A 21,037-nucleotide genomic window follows, 5' to 3' on the forward strand; every position below is an offset into this window, starting at 1 on the left:
TGACTAATCAATGATGCTGCACTTATTACCACAAAATTGGAATATGTTAGAATAGACTGCAACTGATGCAGTCACCACCACCAAGGGAATGGCAGTAGATGCATAAAAACAATTATACCCAGACTGGCCGTTTTGAACCAGCCTTTGTTAAAAGCAGACTATCTGGTAAAAAACAGACAGTTGGCAACACTTACTGTTACCATCTAATAACAGGTAGTAGCCAAGGGGGTAATGACATCACATAGGGAGGACAGTGCCATTATTGGGGGGGGGCATAGGAAGAATGGGGGTGTCTTTGGGGACCTGCATGTGGTGGGAGTAGGGTATTATAAAACCTTAAAATGGCAGGTTGGGGAATAATTATCGTAGGAAGGGAAAGACCAGGAATTCATGCATGAACAACATATCACCTATAGTTGTTCTTACCACAACCTTACATGTTTTTTATTGGCCAGACCGGTAGAACACCAGCCCAGTTGCAACCCAGTGAGTAATTATGGCATAATGATGGCAGTATAATTATAGCACAGATTTAAAATAAAGAACGCATTCATGAGGGTAATAAGAAGAATAGCGCCAAAGACTTGCTATGTTCGCTCTTTAGCACCACACTTGTTCAGCCTACAGCAGTTTATCCCTGGTGCCATTAGTCAGTCGCAACGCCAGGGGGAGCTAGTGAGAGATATTGCCAGGGGTGAGGCGTGATATCGCTGGTACAACGCAAAAAAAAAAAAACAAAAAAAAACCAGCGCACATATCCTTATACCTGTAGCACTAGGAAAAATTATAGCGTCAAGCCTGATATCTCATACTATGGTGAGTACGTACTGCAAGCTGCCCCGGGAGCTCTATACACTTCGAACTGTATTCCCTATTTGTAAATACTACGTAAACCAATAACCGTTTTATTTACAAGCTGATAGCGCATTTGTTATTGACACATAGTTCGGACCCGCATTTCTTTGCAGGTGAAGCGTCTTTAAACGTTAACCATCCAGAAGGATTGAGCTGTTCGTCTGTTCTGATAGAGATAACATGCCCAGCAACGTGACTCCTGATTAAATGTAGCTGCTACATGCTTTGTCATCTATCTAATCCTGTAAATGCAATGGGGTTTATTAACCACTCTACAGTCTCCTGTAATTGCTGTTGAAGAAGGTGCAGTGGTAGTATACAGATTAGTTTGTATTCGTCACATATGACAGAAGTGATCATTTTTCCTCTTTGTCCCTTTCTATGCATGTGTGTGGTATTTTTGGATGGTATTGAGTTTCTGTTATTATTTTTTTCACCCCCATTTTCATGTATTGTGTGATGTTGTAATTGGTGGTGACAGGAGTGCTGTGGGTCACCTTTAAGTTAACTTTTAGTATGCTATAGAATGGCCACTTCTTGGCAATTTTTCAGTTGGTTGTCATGTTTTCTTTTTAATTTTTTCAAAATATTTGCTTTCCTTTTCTGATTCTTTCAAAATTGACCCCAGCAGCCAAAAAACATATTGTTCTTGTTACTATCTTTTTATGAAGACCCACTACTATTCATATTCCAGTTTGTTATTTGAACCACTGTCTGGTTGCTAGGGCAATTTGTACCATAGCAACTATATAGCTGCTAAAATGCCAGACTGGGGAGTTGCTGAATAATTAAAAAACACACAATTTAATATATAGCTGTTTGTTTTACCACAAGTTTTCCTTGTTGTCTTTTCAGTGATTGTGTGTGTGTTTCATAGGAGTGCTGGAGTCATGTTTAGAGTTAGTAGTGGTTTCTTTTACTGCACAGGCTGAAATAATGAGGATGAAAATTAACATGGGCTTTTTATATGGCTTCATAGTTGGAACAGAATTGTGTTGAAGAAATAGTATACTCTTTAGGTACAGAGTGACGGTATTTCAGTGGACTGCACAGTTCTGGAATAGAATCAGTTAGCTATGCCAGTCTGCTGAGTAAGTTTTGGTGTAATGTAATTTAAAGTCCTACATTTGTCCTCATCTCGTAAACCATAGCAACCAATCAAATGTATGTTTTCAAACAGCTGACCAGTAAATGCTACCTGTCAACTGGTTGCTATGGGTTACTAGACAAGTAGCAATCTTAAAGGGGAACTCCACCCAAAGACAACTTAAGATTCTTGAAAATTAAGCATGATTTCAAGCAACTTTTCAGTAACAATTATCAATTAAGTATCAATTTAAAAAAATGCAGCCTTTTTTGTGATTTTTAGTCTAATAATATGGTTTGGAACAGTTACTTAAACCTGGCCTCCTGTGCTCCTGCTGATCTGGCTGACAACATTGAGACTGAAATAAAATGTAACAGTAGTCGACTGTCCTCAGCCTGCCTTCAGCCTTCATCCTCTAGATCTCACAATTCCCTGTACGTGATGTCAGTAAGGAAAGGAACACTACAGTGCAATGCATTGTGGCTTATGTAGTTCCTGCATGCTGTCTGTAGGCTGTTTTAGTCCCTCCTCACCTGACAGGATGTAAAATGATGCAGAAAGAGAAGAACTGTTTTGCAGCTGTATTTTAGCATATAAAAATGGTATTTATTCATACTTTTTTTTAAATGAACAGATTACAGCAATTGATATATTAGGGATTTCTGTGTTGCGCGGGACTTTTTAACAAATTTTGTTCTGGAAACCGGAGTTTTCCTTTAAGATTGATCATTACATTACCACCTTTTGCCCAGCTGCTAAAGGACTTTGTTAATTCTGTAATTCTTCCCCATTTGCTTTTGATAGGGTCATTGACCGTTGATAAAGCAATCAAATGGTTCAATGCGGCAGCTCTGCTATACTATACAACTCTGCCTTATATATCAAGCTTTGACACAATAAACTACAGGGGTTCTCCCCTTGCTTGCTTACATCTGTGGGCCACTTCTGCTTTTGGGGAGCTTCACATGTAGGGGTTCTGATTCATGCCTAGTGCACTGGATTAAAATTGGAAGAGCTAGGTAGGGAGAGCCAGCGGACAATAGACATATAAGTTCAGTCCAAACAGCCGAATGATCACTCATCCATACCTGTATATTCTTACAAAGGCAAAGGCTTTCTAAAGGCGTTTACAGGAATGCTGTTTATTGCATAGTATTTGTTCTATGTTACTGTGGCTGTAGGTGGCCAATAGCAGCCCGTTACTGAACTAGAATCTCTAAAAGTCATAGTTCCAGATGTTGTATGCATATTTGAGTGGGAAAAAAAGGTCAATGTCTAAAAAAATAAGTCTTTTTATATTTTGGTGAAAAGGGGGAAAGGTAAAGAAATGCGCACTGCTATGTGGTTTGGGGCTGGTATGGGCATATTGGCAGTGTGTGTAGTAGGCAGGGGCCCCCACCCCAGTGACCTACTCACCTCCACATGGCGAGGGGAGCACTCACATTTTCCAGCAGCGATTGGGCCTGGGTCAGTGGGGCCAACAAGGGCAGGGGCCCACTGGGTTTTTTTTTCCAGCGTCCATTCGTCCCAGTCCAACCCTAAAAAATATATAAAGTATGCACAGTTATTATTATCAGGGATCTCTACATTATTCTGTGAAGGAGACCATAGTAGCTCCAACAGGGTACTGCATAACATGCTTGTCATTGTCTGCAAGTGTGCATGTGATACATGACAACTTTGCTTATTTTCCCTCAACTCCTCTTCAGTTGAGCAGAAGAGAGTTACCAGGCCATAGAACAGGAAACAAACAGACCATTATATTTGGTCCCATATTGATAGATTACAGAAAATTTGTACAGCTTTTGAGGTATAGGAAATATAGGTTGTATAAACAGTGAATATTAACTGGTATTAACAGTGATTATACGAGCAAAACAAAATAAAAAAATGTAATTTACTTTAAAATGCATGGAATATAATTTCCTGTAAAGTGTCATGCACCTAATGTAGCATGTACTGTAGTCATTCTCTTATTTCATGTCTGCTAAGAGTTCTGTTCCAGCCTTTTTTGTTCCTTGTCTATTTTGTGTGTTTTTCCTTGTCTACTTTGTCTGCCCATATCTGTTCTGTTTGCAAGTGTATCTTTATGTTTTGATTTATGGTACACAAACCTTTTGCCAAACCAACACAATGTTCATTTCATCCTTGCCCTTTGGTTTGTGTAATATCCATTTTCTCCAGTGGGTGGCAGTGTGTGCCTGCTAACTTTAAGAAATGTTGTTGAACCAGAAGCCTCGCATTTTCCAGACTGTGTGGTCCACAAATATGTTCACAGACTGGCTTTACCGTAATTATGTGTGAAAACACAGTGTTAGTTCCTAGTGTGGTTACACACATTATAAGTCATTAATATAGTAAAACTCCCAAATTGTCACACTGCTCTGTTAAAGGGACATTGAATTGACCATTTTTTTTTTGTTTCTTGCTAAGCTAAACAAGGGTGCTTACTTACAGTAGGCGCTGGCTCCGTATAAAAGCCTTTTATAAAAGTAACATAGGATATCTTCCCCACCTGTTCAGCAAAGATCAATTTTCGCCTTAATAATATTTATTACAGTGATCTATTTTTTATTTTTTTTTCCTTGACATAATTTGCCTTTCTAAAATATATAAAATAATATAAAAATTTAGTTTGCGTGAATATTTTTATCTTCAAGGTAATCATATATAGCTAAACATTTTGTTTGCCTCTAGATGGACAATGATTTTCGAAATCTTATTCGGCGGTTTTATGAGTTACAAGCGGAACGCGTGGAGACCTATCAGATGTTTGAAGAGTAAGCTGCTATCTTTCCCAGATGAGGGCGAGAAAATTAATACTAGAAAAGGAAAATTCAATTAGCTGTGTAATGTAACATTAGGTTGTTGGATAATTCATAGTTATTCGCCATTTACCACCAACTTGCTATGCTGTATTTTATACTGCAGTCATTCACCTCAGTCCTTGCTTTAGCAGTGCTCACAATCTAAGGCACGGAACACTAATGTCTGTTTCAGGAGTATGGAAATATTGTATAGAATGTATACATGAAGTACCAGTACTGTGGCTACTGCTTTACTTAAAAGCTATAAACAATATTATTATTACACTATATTTTTATACAGTAAGCAAAAGATCTCCTATACATTTTGAAAATACTGTGTATCAGGCCTATCTAACTGTAGGCCAGTGCTGTCCAATTTATTACATCTTATGCTTGAGGGCCAGATTAAATTAAAATTATGATGTCATACAATGAAGTCTGTGGAGCATTTAAGAAGACTGGGCACCAAAGAAAATTGTTTGCAGGGGCCATATCTGGGCCCACGGGCCTTCAGCCGAACTTCCTTGCCAAAGCCAAATGTGGCTATCAAAAGGAATTTGATTATGTCACCCAGCTTGCTCAAGGCTCTCTAGTTGACAACAGGCTTGTATTTATTTTCCTTTGGTCTGCCCTCCAAATCAACATTTCTACTTTTAAAAAGTAGGATTTTTTATCAACAGAAAACTACATGCTGCATTTAGTAGTGCTGTTGGCATAACTGTATACCCACATTTTGCAGTTTTCTTACTAAAAATGCATTAGCATTAGAAAAACATGTAATTTTTCATATGAGACTTGTATAATAATGCTTTTTAAAATATTATAGTCCTACAAATATTATACTGCATCCTTTAAAACACATGCCAGTTCTTTGGGGCAGCACTGACATTTTATCTCACTGCCAAATATGTTAGGACTTTTCTTTAGGAAAATGAAAGAGCACGTGTTTGCTAATCATAATCATGATCTATGGGCTTAATTTGTGAAGATGATTTGCTGGAAGTAATAAAAGTAATATTGCATGTTGAGGTTCTCTTAAATATACAGTGGTGTGAAAAACTATTTGCCCCCTTCCTGATTTCTTATTCTTTTGCATGTTTGTCACACAAAATGTTTCTGATCATCAAACACATTTAACTATTAGTCAAAGATAACACAAGTTAACACAAAATGCAGTTTTTAAATGAGGGTTTTTATTATTTAGGGAGAAAAAAAATCCAAACCTACATGGCCCTGTGTGAAAAAGTAATTGCCCCCTGAACCTAATAACTGGTTGGGCCACCCTTAGCAGCAATAACTGCAATCAAGCGTTTGCGATAACTTGCAACGAGTCTTTTACAGCGCTCTGGAGGAATTTTGGCCCACTCATCTTTGCAGAATTGTTGTAATTCAGCTTTATTTGAGGGTTTTCTAGCATGAACCGCCTTTTTAAGGTCATGCCACAACATCTCAATAGGATTCAGGTCAGGACTTTGACTAGGCCACTCCAAAGTCTTCATTTTGTTTTTCTTCAGCCATTCAGAGGTGGATTTGCTAGTGTGTTTTGGGTCATTGTCCTGCTGCAGCACCCAAGATCGCTTCAGCTTGAGTTGACGAACAGATGGCCGGACATTCTCCTTCAGGATTTTTTGGTAGACAGTAGAATTCATGGTTCCATCTATCACAGCAAGCCTTCCAGGTCCTGAAGCAGCAAAACAACCCCAGACCATCACACTACCACCACCATATTTTACTGTTGGTATGATGTTCTTTTTCTGAAATGCTGTGTTACTTTTACGCCAGATGTAACGGGACACGCACCTTCCAAAAAGTTCAACTTTTGTCTCGTCGGTCCACAAGGTATTTTCCCAAAAGTCTTGGCAATCATTGAGATGTTTTTTAGCAAAATTGAGACGAGCCTTAATGTTCTTTTTGCTTAAAAGTGGTTTGCGCCTTGGAAATCTGCCATGCAGGCCGTTTTTGCCCAGTCTCTTTCTTATGGTGGAGTCGTGAACACCGACCTTAATTGAGGCAAGTGAGGCCTGCAGTTCTTTAGATGTTGTCCTGGGGTCTTTTGTGGCCTCTCGGATGAGTTGTCTCTGCGCTCTTGGGGTAATTTTGGTCGGCCGGCCACTCCTGGGAAGGTTCACCACTGTTCCATGTTTTTGCCATTTGTGGATAATGGCTCTCACTGTGGTTCGCTGGAGTCCCAAAGCTTTAGAAATGACTTTATAACCTTTACCAGACTGATAGATCTCAATTACTTTTGTTCTCATTTGTTCCTGAATTTCTTTGGATCTTGGCATGATGTCTAGCTTTTGAGGTGCTTTTGGTCTACTTCTCTGTGTCAGGTAGCTCCTATTTAAGTGATTTCTTGATTGAAACAGGTGTGGCAGTAATCAGGCCTGGGGGTGACTACAGAAATTGAACTCAGGTGTGATAAACCACAGTTAAGTTATTTTTTAAGAAGGGGGGCAATCACTTTTTCACACAGGGCCATGTAGATTTGGAGTTTTTTTTCTCCCTTAATAACGTAAACCTTCATTTAAAAACTGCATTTTGTGTTCAATTATGTTATCTTTGACTAATAGTTAACGGTTTTTGATGAGCAGAAACATTTAAGTGTGACAAACATGCAAAAGAATAAGAGGTACGCGATTAAAGTCACTGGGGGGTGCCTAACATTTTGGCACCCCCAAGTGACTTGCCTTGCCTTCTCCTTTAAGCTGAAACTGCTGATTGATTGATGAATATTATGTACAAGGGCAGACCTCATATAAGAAGGGAAGGACAGCTGCTCTAGTAGAGATTGACTTGCCCAGTGTTTGACTTTTACAAGCTGCTGCATGAAGAGAAATTTTAGGGTCCCATCACATAGCAGCAAATTTAGCCTTATGTTAATAACTGTGTCTGTTTAATTTTGTAATATAAATGTTACAGTATCTCTTTTTCCCTTAAAACCACATAAATCCCTTTTACTTTTTATCATTGGCAAGCAAGATCAGATTTTTAAGCTGTGTGGTTTTTTTTTTGTTGCGTGGCTGTAATTATGTATTCAGGTAGTAATTAGAAACCTAAAAAAAGACCATTTGTATAACTAATTATAATTTTTTTTTTAGTGCTACCTTTAATGGTTAACTTTTCTAGGCATCCTGGACTACTTTTTCTGAGCACTCCTAGGTATGAAAATATTACTTTGTAGGGTTTTGATATATTTTGCAAAGCTGCCTCAGTCGGCTGAATAAAACTCAATGTGCAATCCAGATTTTGAAGGTGAGAGTTATAAAACCCCGGTATTAGGTTCAACACATCCATCCAAACGGTATTTGCTTTCTTGCCCATTTTTTGCAATACTGTTTCATATGCTTACGCCACTTTTTCTAGGTTAATCTCAGGGTCAACTTCAAGTCAAGTTCTCAAAGATTGGAGCTTGTATGCATTCCATTTTTAACACGTCTGTATGAGTTCGTTTGTTTATTGAAATCTTTTATATTTTCTGGATGGTTTATTTCTTTAAACATATATTATAATATAACAGTTAAATGTAACCACATGACAGGATATTGGAAGGCTTTTTTTTTTTTTTTTATACCCGATTTAAGGACATCTGTTGGTTTTCATATCCCATAAGCTTTATAGACAGTGAAATATACAACACTCTCTCTATGTGCTAATCATATTTACTTTAACAAGGATTAAAAAAATAATTTCAGACTTGAAATTGAGATGGGTAATTTTGCTGTCAAGGATGTAATAGTTATGTAGTTTAAAAAAGTGTTTGTATAGTCTAAGATGAAAACATTACATATCAGTGTCTCCTTGTAAGTGTGTGCATATGTATGTGCCTGTGTATATATAATATAATATGTATCTATGTATGTGTTTTTAAACCAACATTCACCATATCATACGGCAATGTCCTGGGTGCAACTTAAAAAATCCTATATTACATATTATATTCATTTCAATGCACTCATGTTTATATGTATGTTTATATACACATACATACTCCACAAATCAACTTCTGTGAATTACAATGTAATGAAATCCAAAGTGCTCAAAGTCTGTTCAGCTCCGCAAGGTCAGGCATACTACTGTGTAAAAAGATTAGCCTTTCAGTTCCTTACACTTAGCCTTCTTACCCTCACTAGTGTGCCCTTTAAGACAAACAGCAATTATAGGTGAATGGCTATTATGGCCATGGTTTCCTATGTTTGTAACCTTGTTATGCAGGGAAGGTTCCATTATACAACACTGTTTATACCAATAGGATGGAGCAAATGTAACACTTGCTCTAATTAAAAACAATTAAAATGCATAAGCAGACATTTTGATGTGTGGCCTTAACAGTATATGAGTTTCTCACTTGATACTTTTAGCCCTTGTAGCTCCAGAATTTCCGGCAGCACAATTCAATGCATGCCTCTATGGAGCTGCAAGGGTTAAATTACTTTGCTTTCAGGGGGCACCAGGCATATTTGAAATCAGGCCCACACTATGACTTCATCAAATACCGACAGCTAGTCCATGAGATCACACTGGCCTTCAATGGTATCAGCAAAGAAGTCATTCAGATAAAGGATCGATTTCGGGAAGTGTATGATCGCTCAGATCTCTCAGAACATCTGGAAAAAATACAGGAAATGGAAAAAGACAAGTTAGAATTGGTATTTTGTCTTTCCCTGAAAATTCCTTATCATCTTTCTCTCACTATCATATTACTTTCCATGCTCCATCCTTTGCTCAAGGCATACCTCAGTTTCCCTGTTTTCCCTCTTAAAGGGGTGGTTAACTTTTAAGGGTATTTATTACAGTGTGTAAGCCAACATCACAGATGATGTCAGCCAATCAACAATTAGAATTTAACGTTCACTTACAAGTAAGAAAACAAAAGCAAACATTTCATTAGTTGCTATGGGCAACATCACCGGTGATGTTGGCTTACACACTAAAATAAATATGCTCCTTAGTATATTATAGAATGACCTATTCTTCACAACTTTTCAGTGGGTCTGCATTTTTTATTTTTATGGTTTTTAAATTATTTGCCTTCCACTTCTGATTCTTTCCAGCTTTCAGATGAGGGTCACCAACCCCAGCAGCCAAAAGGAATATATATTTTTTTATTGTTATTTTTACTTTATATTACTAATCTTTGTATATAGGTCCTCCTCTATTCATTTTCTAATCTCTTTGAAGCAACTGTCTGGTTACTAGGTGCTGAAATTCCAACCTGGAGAGCTGCTAAACAAAAATCTAAATAATTAAAAAAAAATAAAATACCAATTGCAGATTATGTACATCATACTAAAAGTTAATTTAAAGGTAAATAACCCATCAAGAAATAACAAAAATTGTACACTTTTTGTGATTAAACAATAGGCAAAAAGTTAGTCCAGCATTTTTTTCATCTTAAATAGGACACATAAAATCCTTCATTTAATTAGCTTATTTTTACTTTTGCTGTGGATTGCACTAGATCTACAGCCATGCAGTATTGGTCTAAATTAACTAGTTTCCTTTGTGATGGTGGTGCAGCTCTCTTAAATAAAGGACTCTTAGCCAGTGAGTTTTTAAAAGAACAGATAAACCAGTCTAGGTACAAAAAGTAGAGGTTTTAGTAAAAATAGTGTGGATGGCCTAACAGTTTGCCAGACCCCAGTGTTAGCCTGATGCCACACATTGCGTATTCTTGGCAACCCGAAAAATGTTTGCAGAGAGTACACCCCTGCACTACACATGAAAAAAATTCTACTTGTGCCTGCAACAGAAAGCATTGAATACACTCGGATGCAGGCACATGTAGCGTATTTCAGCCTGAAACTGTGTTCGCAAGCATTTTCAGGCAGAAATACGCTATGTGTGCCTGATCTGAGTGTATTTAATGCTTCCCAGTGCAGGCACAAGTGGATTATTTTTCAAGTGTAGGTGTGTATTCTCGGCATTAACTTTTTTCTGTTTAAAAATGTACCCAGTGCCTCCCAGCCCAGCATTACTTACACTCCGACACACTTTAGGGTCCTGTTCGATTCTGTCAGTCACGCTGTGCTGGAGCCGGTATACTCTTCGATAGGCGCCAGCAGTGTTTTAATTTGTAATTGGCCTATGGAAGGATTGCGCAGACTACAGTTAGGCGTCACTTAAAGAGATACTAACACCAGAAGTAAATCTATTTTTTACATCTATCATAACATTGTCTTTGCAAGAACTTTATAATTTTGCCTGATGCATTTACATTACCTGTCTGATCCCCTGTGTTCCTCTATGAGGGGGCAGCCATATTTATCTGTTAGCATTAGAAGCTATAACTGACAGGTTGGGAAGGGACAGTCAGGTTGGCAAAACAGACAGGTTTAGGAACTTCAAGTAACAATTACTTACAAAACCAAACCTGCCAGCGAAAAACCGTAAACACGACCTATAGGTAGCTTTTTATGTATATTCGTATTTTGAAAAGTAGTTTTTTCGTCAGTATCACTTTAAGGAACAGCTCTTTACCGAACTCATTACCAAACTGCAGGTATTGCTCAGCTGGGTGCGGAATGTGGGTATTTTTAACGGAAAAAAGTTGATGCCTAAACTGCAGTAATGCAGAGACGTTCCTGTTGATTTTTATAGGAACGCATCCGTATCGCTTTAAGTTGTAGTAAGTGTTTTTAGCAGCTTAGTGGGCATGTGTTTATTTATATCCATAGTAGCAATAGTGTATGAGGTAACCTCACCCACTGACTCTCATCAAAAATGCCCTCCAGTGGCCAAATTACTGTTGTCATTCATCCTAATGAGAAATGGATTTATTTTCATAATTAGGAAAGCTGCTGTTATAAAACATCAATGAACAAATTGGTCCCAGATATATAGCCTGTCCTGGGACTCAAAGGCTGAAAACCACAAAATCTGTCATGTTTCTCATTTTCTCTTTTTTTATTGTCTCTGTGTTTATTATTTCCTCTCTCTCCAGTTCTCACTAGCTCTGTCACTGGCTCTTCCTATACTAATTGCATGTTTTTGCCTTGGGGCTGCTTATATTCTCTTGCATTAATGAATTCTCACCCTGCAAAGCTGTTTCTTTTTTTCACACTGAAAACTGATAGAAACAAAAATTATAAAACTTCTTTTTTTTCCCCAGACAGCCAGATTACAGATAGCCAAGCAAAATGCCCAGGATCATCCTAGTCAGGAAACATACCAGGAAGAGATGCAAGTTTTAAGACATAAGTAAGTCCCAAAGAATAAAAAAACAGTAAAGCAAAATCTTGAAATAGATATTTTTAGCTTGTCTAATCATGAGGTGATACTAAAAGTACGCAAGCCTGGGCTGAGGTCCAAACTAGGCATTTTAAGCATACAGAGGCCCAAAATGCCCCCACCAGCCCACTAAATAGTGACTGTCTATAGCATCTTACAGCAGCCCCTCAGGCATTTGCCATAATCCTCAGATTACCAGTCCAGGCCTGGGTACTGGTATGAATGTGATTTTATGCCAAACTTTAAGTGAATAGGTCCTTACATTTAAGATCAGATCATACATGGGGGGTATGTAAAATGTTGCTCAGTAAGTAAGAGATGTAAAGAAGTCCAACAGGGGCTGGCACAGGACAAAGTTCTTGTGTGGCTGATCTCTTAAGGTTTTAGATAAAAAAAGGTTTTTCCGACAGCTTGGAATCACTGCACATATTTAGAGGGACCAATAAAGGGTTCACTGCATAAATAAACCACTCTTATGGCAACTAAAGTGGAAAGCTTGAGGCGGAGTGTGTGTATGTATGTATGTGTGTGTGTATATATATATATATATATATATATATATATATATATATTTTGAATGAAGCAAAAAAATTGTGTTTAATTTTAGTATTTCGGCTTAGACTCAAAACTAAGCACCAATGGCAAGCCCCCAGCATCAACCACTCCTCTGTTTAGCACTTCAACTTGTCTCTATGTTCTGACACTGCTGCCCATTGCTTTCTGTTTGGCAGGGCCAGAGCAATGAACCAAGAGCAGGGTCAGAGTTAGGGCAAAGACAAATGGGGCAATTAGTCCCTGCAATTTTTAAAAAAAAGTTTGGTTGCGGTGACTTTCCCACCATAGGGTACTAAATAAGTCTCTGAGACTAATTGCGCACAGTTTTTTGCTGTGCGGATTAGTCACAGTTACTTTTTGAAAAGTCGCGGCAACTAATCGCTTTGTGTGTCTTCGCCCTTATAAGCAAAAAGAGCATGTGTCTAGGATCCTAGCTCCCTATGCATATGCCTCTTCTCCCTACCTCTAGTTTCATATAGTACTTTATAAAATTAGTAAAAGCCGCCTCCGCGTTCCTCAGCCAGTATAAATACCTTGTCCTGTGCTTTCCACTTTGTATGTTGTCTAGGGATGCACTGAATCCACTATCCTTATTAAAAGATTTGGGCGAATCCAAATCTGCATATGCAGCATGTGGCAAAACATTTTAAACTTCTGTGATTATGTGACAAAAAGTCACATGATTTTAAGGATTTGGTTTGGCCAGAGGCATGGATTCCAAATCTTGCTGGAAAAGGCCAAATCTTGGCCGAATCCCTAACCGAATCCTAGATTCCTTGCATCCCTAATATTGTTATTGAACTCACTGATGACTTCCAAATTCTATCTAGTAATCAGGCTCATCTTCATTTACATAAGTCATTATTGAGCTTTAAATAAAGTGTTTTTTGTAAAGTTAGGACTATCTGGTAGCTTTAGATTAAAAAAACAGACAAAAGCATTTCAGCTGAATAATTAGCCCTTGACTCCAATGCATTTGACAAAATGTCAGTTTCACAAATTTTTATTAGGAAAATGGTGTTCAACAAAGAGAAACATTGCAGTTTCACTTATCACTACTAAATAGTATAGTAAAAGTAATCATTGACCTCCATGTCACTTTGTGTAATTTTTAGTACAACCATACTATTTGGCGATAATAAATTAAATTAAATTATTTTGTACAGAACAAATTATGGGGGCTATATAGATACGTCCGCATATACAGTCCTGCATTGGAATGCACTCACATCTAGACTTTTCCTGCAATTTTGTTGTAGTCTATACACATGTTTTTTATAAAGTGGAATTTGTTGTTGATCTTTTAGAAGTGAGAGTGAAGGAAGTAAATTTAAAAACCTATTAGGTATACTTTTAATATTACATTCTGGAGTGGTCTGGATTAACTTCAGTTCTTTCAGAGATATATTGCTTCCCTCCCAGCTCAGTGTTCAGGACATAGATTACACTTTTAATGACACCATAAAGAGTTTAAAATGATTCTTAATGACTCAATTAAGATAACATATATACAGAATACCAGCAAATCAACAAGCATCATTTGTATGGGTTTGCACTATATCATGTAAATTGCCAGTTTTAGACTGAAACGTACAGCTGCAAATTAGAGGATTCATGAAGTTCAATGTATGTAATGCACAGAATGATAGTGTGCTAATAGTGCACTAAATTTCACAGCTAGATGCATCAGAATTGTCTTTGTCTATCCACTAAAAATACAGTTGTGAAAACTGCCACTGAAAAAAAATATAGTGCTTTCGATTAAATAGTTAAAATATATATATTAAACATCAGATGTCAGATCCTAAGTTTAATCCTTTTGTGGGTCTGATGTGTAAGACAGCATGTCATTCCATTCTACACATTCATTTTAGCTTTGTCTTGGGTGTTTCATAAAAGCCTACCTAAACATATATTTTGTGGCTAATGAAAGCCAGATGCACATTTATTTATAGTTTCCATCCCTCCTCATAGGATAATTAAAAGCGTGGAAGCAATCAGCGAAGTACTGCAAGACTTCAAGTATGACTGCGAAGAAATACAATGAGATTTCACCATTTGGAATCCACACAATGGAAACTGTATCTTGGGGCTGTAATATTTGATTGTATTACAAAGAATCTGGGTTTAAATATTTTTTTACTTCTACAATCCGACAGATGTAAATTTGCAGCCTCTTATTAAAGAAAAATGATATGCATGATCAATAGAATTTCCATTTGTCCCTTTAATGAATTTAGAAATATTATTTGGTGTGGTGCCATTAAATATAAAAAAGGAAAGTGTGCCATAGTCAGACCATTTCATGGATAATAATAATAATCATAATAATAGTAATACATGTCAGGTGAGAATATCCCCTTTAAACTATACTTGACACCACACCCATGCCATAAATAAGGAAATAAAATGATGTTTTGAAGTGATTATTTTGTGATGGTCCTTAATTTATTATAGTTTAGGTATATATTAAATGAGATGCTGTGTATATTAAGTGAGATAATGCTATTAATTCTTAACTGTATTCTTAACCTGCTAAAATGGATTTTGGAATATAGAGTAGATTCATAATATTCATCATGTGATGAGGTGAATGCCTTACATCAGGCCATGCATGAGTAGAAATATGAGCAGAGAGAATGATATTGCACCTCCCACCCAATGCTCCCACCCATTGAGGGCATAAAAGGTGTTCTGAAAACAGATAAGAAATAATGCAAAAGGAATTAGCTTCAGCTTGTTGAAGTTTGTCATGTTTAGCCATCATCAGGGGCTTGTTAATGTGTTATTTTGAGTTATTTTATACCAGTGAAGGACTGGGCAGGTAACAATAAAATTCAGCATCACAGCCTGGTAGTATATATTCCCTTTAGTTTTTTGCTTCTATTTACTTTTTTCCCCTAATAATTATATTATTCAGAGCCAAGGCTGGAATTCCTTTTCTGGAAAGTCTAATAGTCATCAATTACTTAAATGGAAAGAGAAGGCCACAAACGCCTGGGGCGTTTGTAGTTATTAATAAGATCTGCCATTAGAAAAGAGGGTGTTTTTTTGTTTTGTTTTATTGTGAAAATGTCAGAAAGTAATGTAAGTGAAAACACAAACCGTATATCTGGAGGGTGTTAACCAGTTCAGTTCTGGACAGGCCAATAAAATACAAACATTTTCATTATATGCAGGGCTGGTTTAGCGAGAGGAGAAATAAGGAAACATAAACACCCTTTTATTTAAACTGCATTTACTGGTTTGGAATGGAGGTGAGTTCATAGCTGTAAGGGGAGGAGGAAAATTGACTGTTCTGCTATACTGTATATGAACAGAGAAAGCAATGGCTTTTGTTAATCATCTGCCAGGGAGAACATCTGAGATGTATTTTTATGCACAATAAATTTCCCTAATATTAATCTATTTGGATGCTTATAAGGGGTTGTTTTGAGAGGACACCACCTGATGTTCAACATGGACCAAATTCCCTTTTCCCTAAATGACAAACAGAAGTATTTTATTTATAATGTTAAGGGGTTAAGAATCATGCTTTACTTTTACTATTATGACCTCACATTTACCCCCCTGGAATTGACAAATTATGTTCAGTGTTAAGAAGATAAGCCCTATATAATGAGCCTCAACTTTTCCTTTCTTGCTTTGTGCATCTCAGGCACTATAAGGGACTATATAGTGAGTGAGCTATGAGATGAATTTTGAATTTTCTTCCTATATATTTCTGAAGAATACACTCTGTGGGTGTTTTTAACCCTTTAAATAGAAATTCACACTTAAGTTACGCTCAGTTTCAGACATTTTTTGAACATTTTGGGTTCTCTCATTTTAGGAGAATTTACTGGGGGGGGGGGGGTGTTAGTTTAGGTAGAAGATTTAGAAAAAGAAAAATTGCTAAGGGCCCACTGAACAGTTTGCAGGTGCATAGGATCAGTGGCATTTAGAGACCGCAAAAGAAAGTTAGTGCATACAAACTGCTCCAGATATGATCACTGCAACTACTGAAAATTCAACACATTTGTTACATTTTTGTGGGGCAAAAACACAAAAAAAACATTGTACACATTTGGGTGAATTCAAAAGGGACACCCATGTCTTTCTTTTGAAAAGTATGGAGTCGTAATGCTTTCCCAAAATTGCCGGTTTTGATGAAATACCTAAAAATCACCTCAAAGCTTCCACTTTCAAACACCTTATCTCCCACATACCTATAAGGAAAAATCATCCTAAATATGAAAGTAAAGGGTCCACTGAACAATTTGATGCCTAATGTGCATAGATTTACCAAACTATGTGGCATACAGAGACACCCAAATGAAAATAGTGCATATGAATTTTCACGTCTGACACTCTGGCTGCAGCAATATACAGTACCCGATATGTGTATTATGTGCTATAAGACCCCATAAGTGTACGGAGACCCTAGAAAGGACACATTTTGAAAAAAAAAAATGTTTTAAGACATCTTTTACTGCAAACTGCCAAACTACAAAGCTATGAAGCCACCTGAACCCCCCTCTTCTGGAGCTTGCGTAGAGTTACACTGATGGAGTCCATGAACACTTTGTGCTTAGCCAAGTGACAGAATGGCCTTGATTATCTGAAAATGGTACTGCTATTTTTGTGAGGTTCAGGTGAAGTTTGTGTGGTGGTGATGCATTCTATATTTTTAATCTGTGTTTTTAGAGGCAACCTGCCACCCTAAGAAAAAATTCCAAATTCTTTTCTATTGTGTTTTTCAAGCAAAATAAACTTCACTATATAATAATATCAATCCTGTTTCGTGCAGTCTTGGAATTTAACAATCAAAGCAGGCAGGCACCATTTTGTTGGCACTGTTAAGTCCTTTAAATACATGATTAAAGGACTGTGTAAATGGACATACACTGCAAGGAAAGCCTACCTTGCATCCTCAACCCCCTTCCAAACTGACAGCAGGTGAGTGCTGTACTGTGTTCTAGAGTTATATTCTACATTACAAAGTAAAATAAGTTTGTATCTTCCTCTAAAAATGTCTCTGATCTGTTGTGCTGTTTGCCAGCAGATGCTGGTAAAGTTACTGGCTATAACCAAGGGTCCTGTACTTGGAAGAGCAATGCCAAAGACCAGCATTTTCTGCTTTGTGATATAGAACTCCGTGATGGGGTCAGAGAAAAGGCAGCAGCCACATTTATTGCCACAGACAAGTAAGAGAATCCTGGAAGGCTATTTAGGGCTGGCAAATAGGAGAGCAAGAACTAATAGATAGATATAGCACAGGGATGGATTGGCCCAACCTGCTCACTGTGGGGCTCATTTATAAACACTGGGCAAATATGTACTTGGGCAGCCATGAGCCCCACACATGCTATCCACTGCAGTCTGCCTGGATCCACTGCTTTGCTCTGTGCTGTTAGACAGCTTTTACTAGAAATAATGCAACAAGCAGAGCTCAGTGCAACAAACAGAATACACAGATCACAGCTGCCCACACAGAATTAGTCCTGAATGTCTCTATTTGGAATCTGCCACATTGGTTGCTATGATATCTCTTTATTAAATGAACTGGCACCTAGTGGGCAAATACTTTTTAAAAACAGTGCCTACTTGGCTATGTGAACACTGACCTGTCACCCTAATAATTCCATATTCTTTTCTATTGGGTAAGTTAAGCAAAATAAAAATTAGTTATGCTATATACATCATGTTTCCTGTAGTAGGAAGCAGCTTCTGAAGGGATCACTGTGTTAAAACATATTTACAGATATTAATGTAGAGTTACAATTTATTTCAGCAATTTTAAAACACAGGAAAAATCTGGAACCCTTTCATTTGTCCAGGGATTATCACTGACACTAATTACCTCATGAGGCCTTTAGGAGGTGTTGAGAACAGCAGAGTTTGATAACACCCAAACTTTGGGCTGTTACTTAACAACTATGGACTTCTCTATGCAACTGGGTGAAAAGGAAATTTATTGATGTCTTCAGAGCAGAGAAAGCCTATAGAAATAGTGCAAAAGGCTCACAATTGTCCTTAAGTTAAGGGGAACTGTGGAAGCCAAGGAAAGTTCTGGAAGACAAAAAAAACTTCCAGAAAGACAAAGAAAAAACCGTAATGTAACTGCAAAGGACCTGCAGTAGGGTTGCTACCTGTCTGGGTTTTTTCTCCTACGCTCCAAAAACATATGGGCAGGTTAAAGCCTGTAAAGCGTCGAGTAAACACGCTAGCCCTGAATGAATCAAGGAAAATAGAGTTCACAATACTATTAGTTTGTGCCAGCATGGTTTTATGCGTAACAGATCTTGCCAGACTAATTTAGTTGCCTTTTATGAGGAGGTGAGCAGGAACCTTGATGCTGGAATGGCAGTTGATGTCATCTACTTAGATTTTGCTAAAGCGTTTGATACAGTACCTCACAGAAGGTTAATGATCAAATTGAGGAATATTGGCCTAGAACATAATATTTGTAATTGGATAGAAAACTGGCTGAAGGATAGAGTACAAAGAGTGGTGGTAAATGGAACATTTTCTAATTGGGCCAGTGTGGTTAGTGGAGTACCGCAGGGGTCAGTCCTTGGTCCTTTGCTTTTTAACTTGTTTATTAATGACCTGGAGGTGGGCATAGAGAGTACTGTTTCTATTTTTGCTGATGACACTAAATTGTGCAAAACTATAAGTTCCATGCAGGATGCTGCCGCTTTGCAGAGCGATTTGACAAAATTGGAAAACTGGGCAGCAAACTGGAAAATGAGGTTCAATGTTGACAAGTGCAAAGTTATGCACTTTGGTAGGAATAATATAAACGCAAACTATCTACTGAATGGTAGTGTGTTGGGGGCATCCTTAATGGAGAAGGATCTAGGGGTTTTTGTAGATCACAAGTTGTCTAATTCCAGGCAGTGTCATTCTGGTGCTACTACAGCAAATAAAGTGCTGTCTTGTATAAAAAAGGGCATTGACTCAAGGGATGAGGACATATTTTTGCCGCTTTATAGGTCCCTGGTAAGGCCTCACCTTGAGTATGCGGTGCAGTTTTGGGCTCCAGTCCTTAAGAAGGATATTAATGAGCTGGAGAGAGTGCAGAGACGTGCAACTAAACTGGTAAAGGGGATGGAAGATTTAAGCTATGAGGTTAGACTGTCGAGGTTGGGGTTGTTTTCTCTGGAAAAGAGGTGCTTGCGAGGGGACATGATTACTCTGTACAAGTACATTAGAGGGGATTATAGGCAGTTGGGGGATGTTCTTTTTTCCCATAAAAACAATCAGCGCACCAGAGGTCACCCCTATAGATTAGAGGAACAGAGCTTCCATTTGAAGCAGCGTAGGTGGTTTTTCACGGTGAGGGCAGTGAGGCTGTGGAATGCCCTTCCTAGTGATGTGGTAATGGCAGACTCTGTTAATGCCTTTAAGAGGGGCCTGGATGAGTTTTTGAACAAGCAGAATATCCAAGGCTATTGTGATACTAATATCTACAGTAAGGGGCACATTTACTAACCCACGAACGGGTCGAATGATTCCGAATCCGTTTTTTTCGTATTCATCGGTAATTTTGCGACTTTTTCGGCGCTTTCGTATTGTTTTGCGGAGCCGCTACGACTTTATCGTATTATTTCCGACTTTTTCGTAATTTGTACGACTTTTTCGTATTTTTTACGACTTTTTCGTATTTTTTACGAATTTTCCGTATTTTTTTACGACTTTTTCGGAAACATTTCCCGATAAATTCGCAAACATTGCGAAAATAGGAAATTCATAAACGCTTTTGGGTTACGATTTTTTCGGGCTACAGTCGGATTTTACATCCGACTGTATCCCGAAAAATCGTAACCAAAGCCTTCAATAGCCGAAATTTTCGTGTTGATGGCGAAAATAAGGCAAAAAGTGAATAACCATTGTCAGCCTGTCCTTTTACTACTTTCAAGGGGAAATTAAACCAAATAGGGATTTTCAATCATACATGGCTTTCAAGGGGAAATAAAACCAACTGTGTCTCATACCACATGGCACTTATATATATATATATTTATTGTATTTATTATATCACTTGTCCTCCCTGTGTGTAATTCTGTATTCTGTAAGATTGTACAGCGCTGCGTACCCTTGTGGCGCTTTATAAATAAAGTTATACATACATACAAATAGGGATTTTCAATCATACATGGCTTTCAAGGGGAAATTAAACCAAATAGGGATTTTCAATCATACATGGCTTTGAAATGGAAGTTGAGTAGTTTGTGTGTGATTTGTGTTTACAGAAAAATACAGTCATTTACAGGCTGCCATTACCTTTTCAGATAAACAAACAGGAAAGAGTTAAACACTGCACAGCTTGCTCGTTAAAGGCTGCCAAAGGTATAAAACCCCTCTAACTCACTTCAGTTTGGTTGGTGATGAAAGTTTGGTTTAGTTTGGTTGCCAAGCATGGAGCATGATGCTGTGGTGCCAGCACTGCTGGCAGCATTAGAATATTTAGAAGGGGCAGAGGCGCCAGAGGCGCAGGAGCCCCCACTTAATTTGCCACTTG

The 21,037-nt window shown here is 37.8% G+C and overlaps 1 protein-coding gene across 3 annotated transcripts; it reads left to right on the plus strand.

The window, feature by feature from the left end:
- Positions 1–635: 635 nt before the first annotated feature.
- rex1bd (required for excision 1-B domain containing) lies at positions 636–14,957 on the plus strand. 3 transcript variants are annotated; one of them, XM_004915490.4, is made up of 5 exons: positions 636–816; positions 4,640–4,722; positions 9,108–9,395; positions 11,858–11,946; positions 14,506–14,957. In XM_004915490.4, the coding sequence occupies exons 3-5, from the start codon at positions 9,144–9,146 to the stop codon at positions 14,576–14,578; spliced, it is 414 nt and encodes a 137-aa protein (XP_004915547.1). In that variant the 5' UTR covers positions 636–816; positions 4,640–4,722; positions 9,108–9,143; the 3' UTR covers positions 14,579–14,957. The 3 variants fall into 3 exon arrangements, with proteins under 3 accessions (XP_004915547.1, XP_031762087.1, XP_004915546.1); XM_031906227.1 differs by having other exon boundaries at positions 9,117–9,395; XM_004915489.4 differs by having other exon boundaries at positions 654–816; positions 9,191–9,395.
- The last annotated feature ends 6,080 nt before the right edge of the window (positions 14,958–21,037 follow it).

Source organism: Xenopus tropicalis, chromosome 1 (genome assembly GCF_000004195.4).
Source record: "Xenopus tropicalis strain Nigerian chromosome 1, UCB_Xtro_10.0, whole genome shotgun sequence".
NCBI lineage: Eukaryota > Metazoa > Chordata > Amphibia > Anura > Pipidae > Xenopus > Xenopus tropicalis.

What these genes read in the sequence shown, in the direction of transcription:
- rex1bd (XM_004915489.4), top strand. An exon ending in AAAAAGACAAGTTAGAATTG is followed by an intron (nt 9,396 to 11,857) that starts GTATTTTGTCTT and finishes TTTTTTCCCCAG; the next exon opens with ACAGCCAGATTACAGATAGC. An exon ending in ATGCAAGTTTTAAGACATAA is followed by an intron (nt 11,947 to 14,505) that starts GTAAGTCCCAAA and finishes CCCTCCTCATAG; the next exon opens with GATAATTAAAAGCGTGGAAG.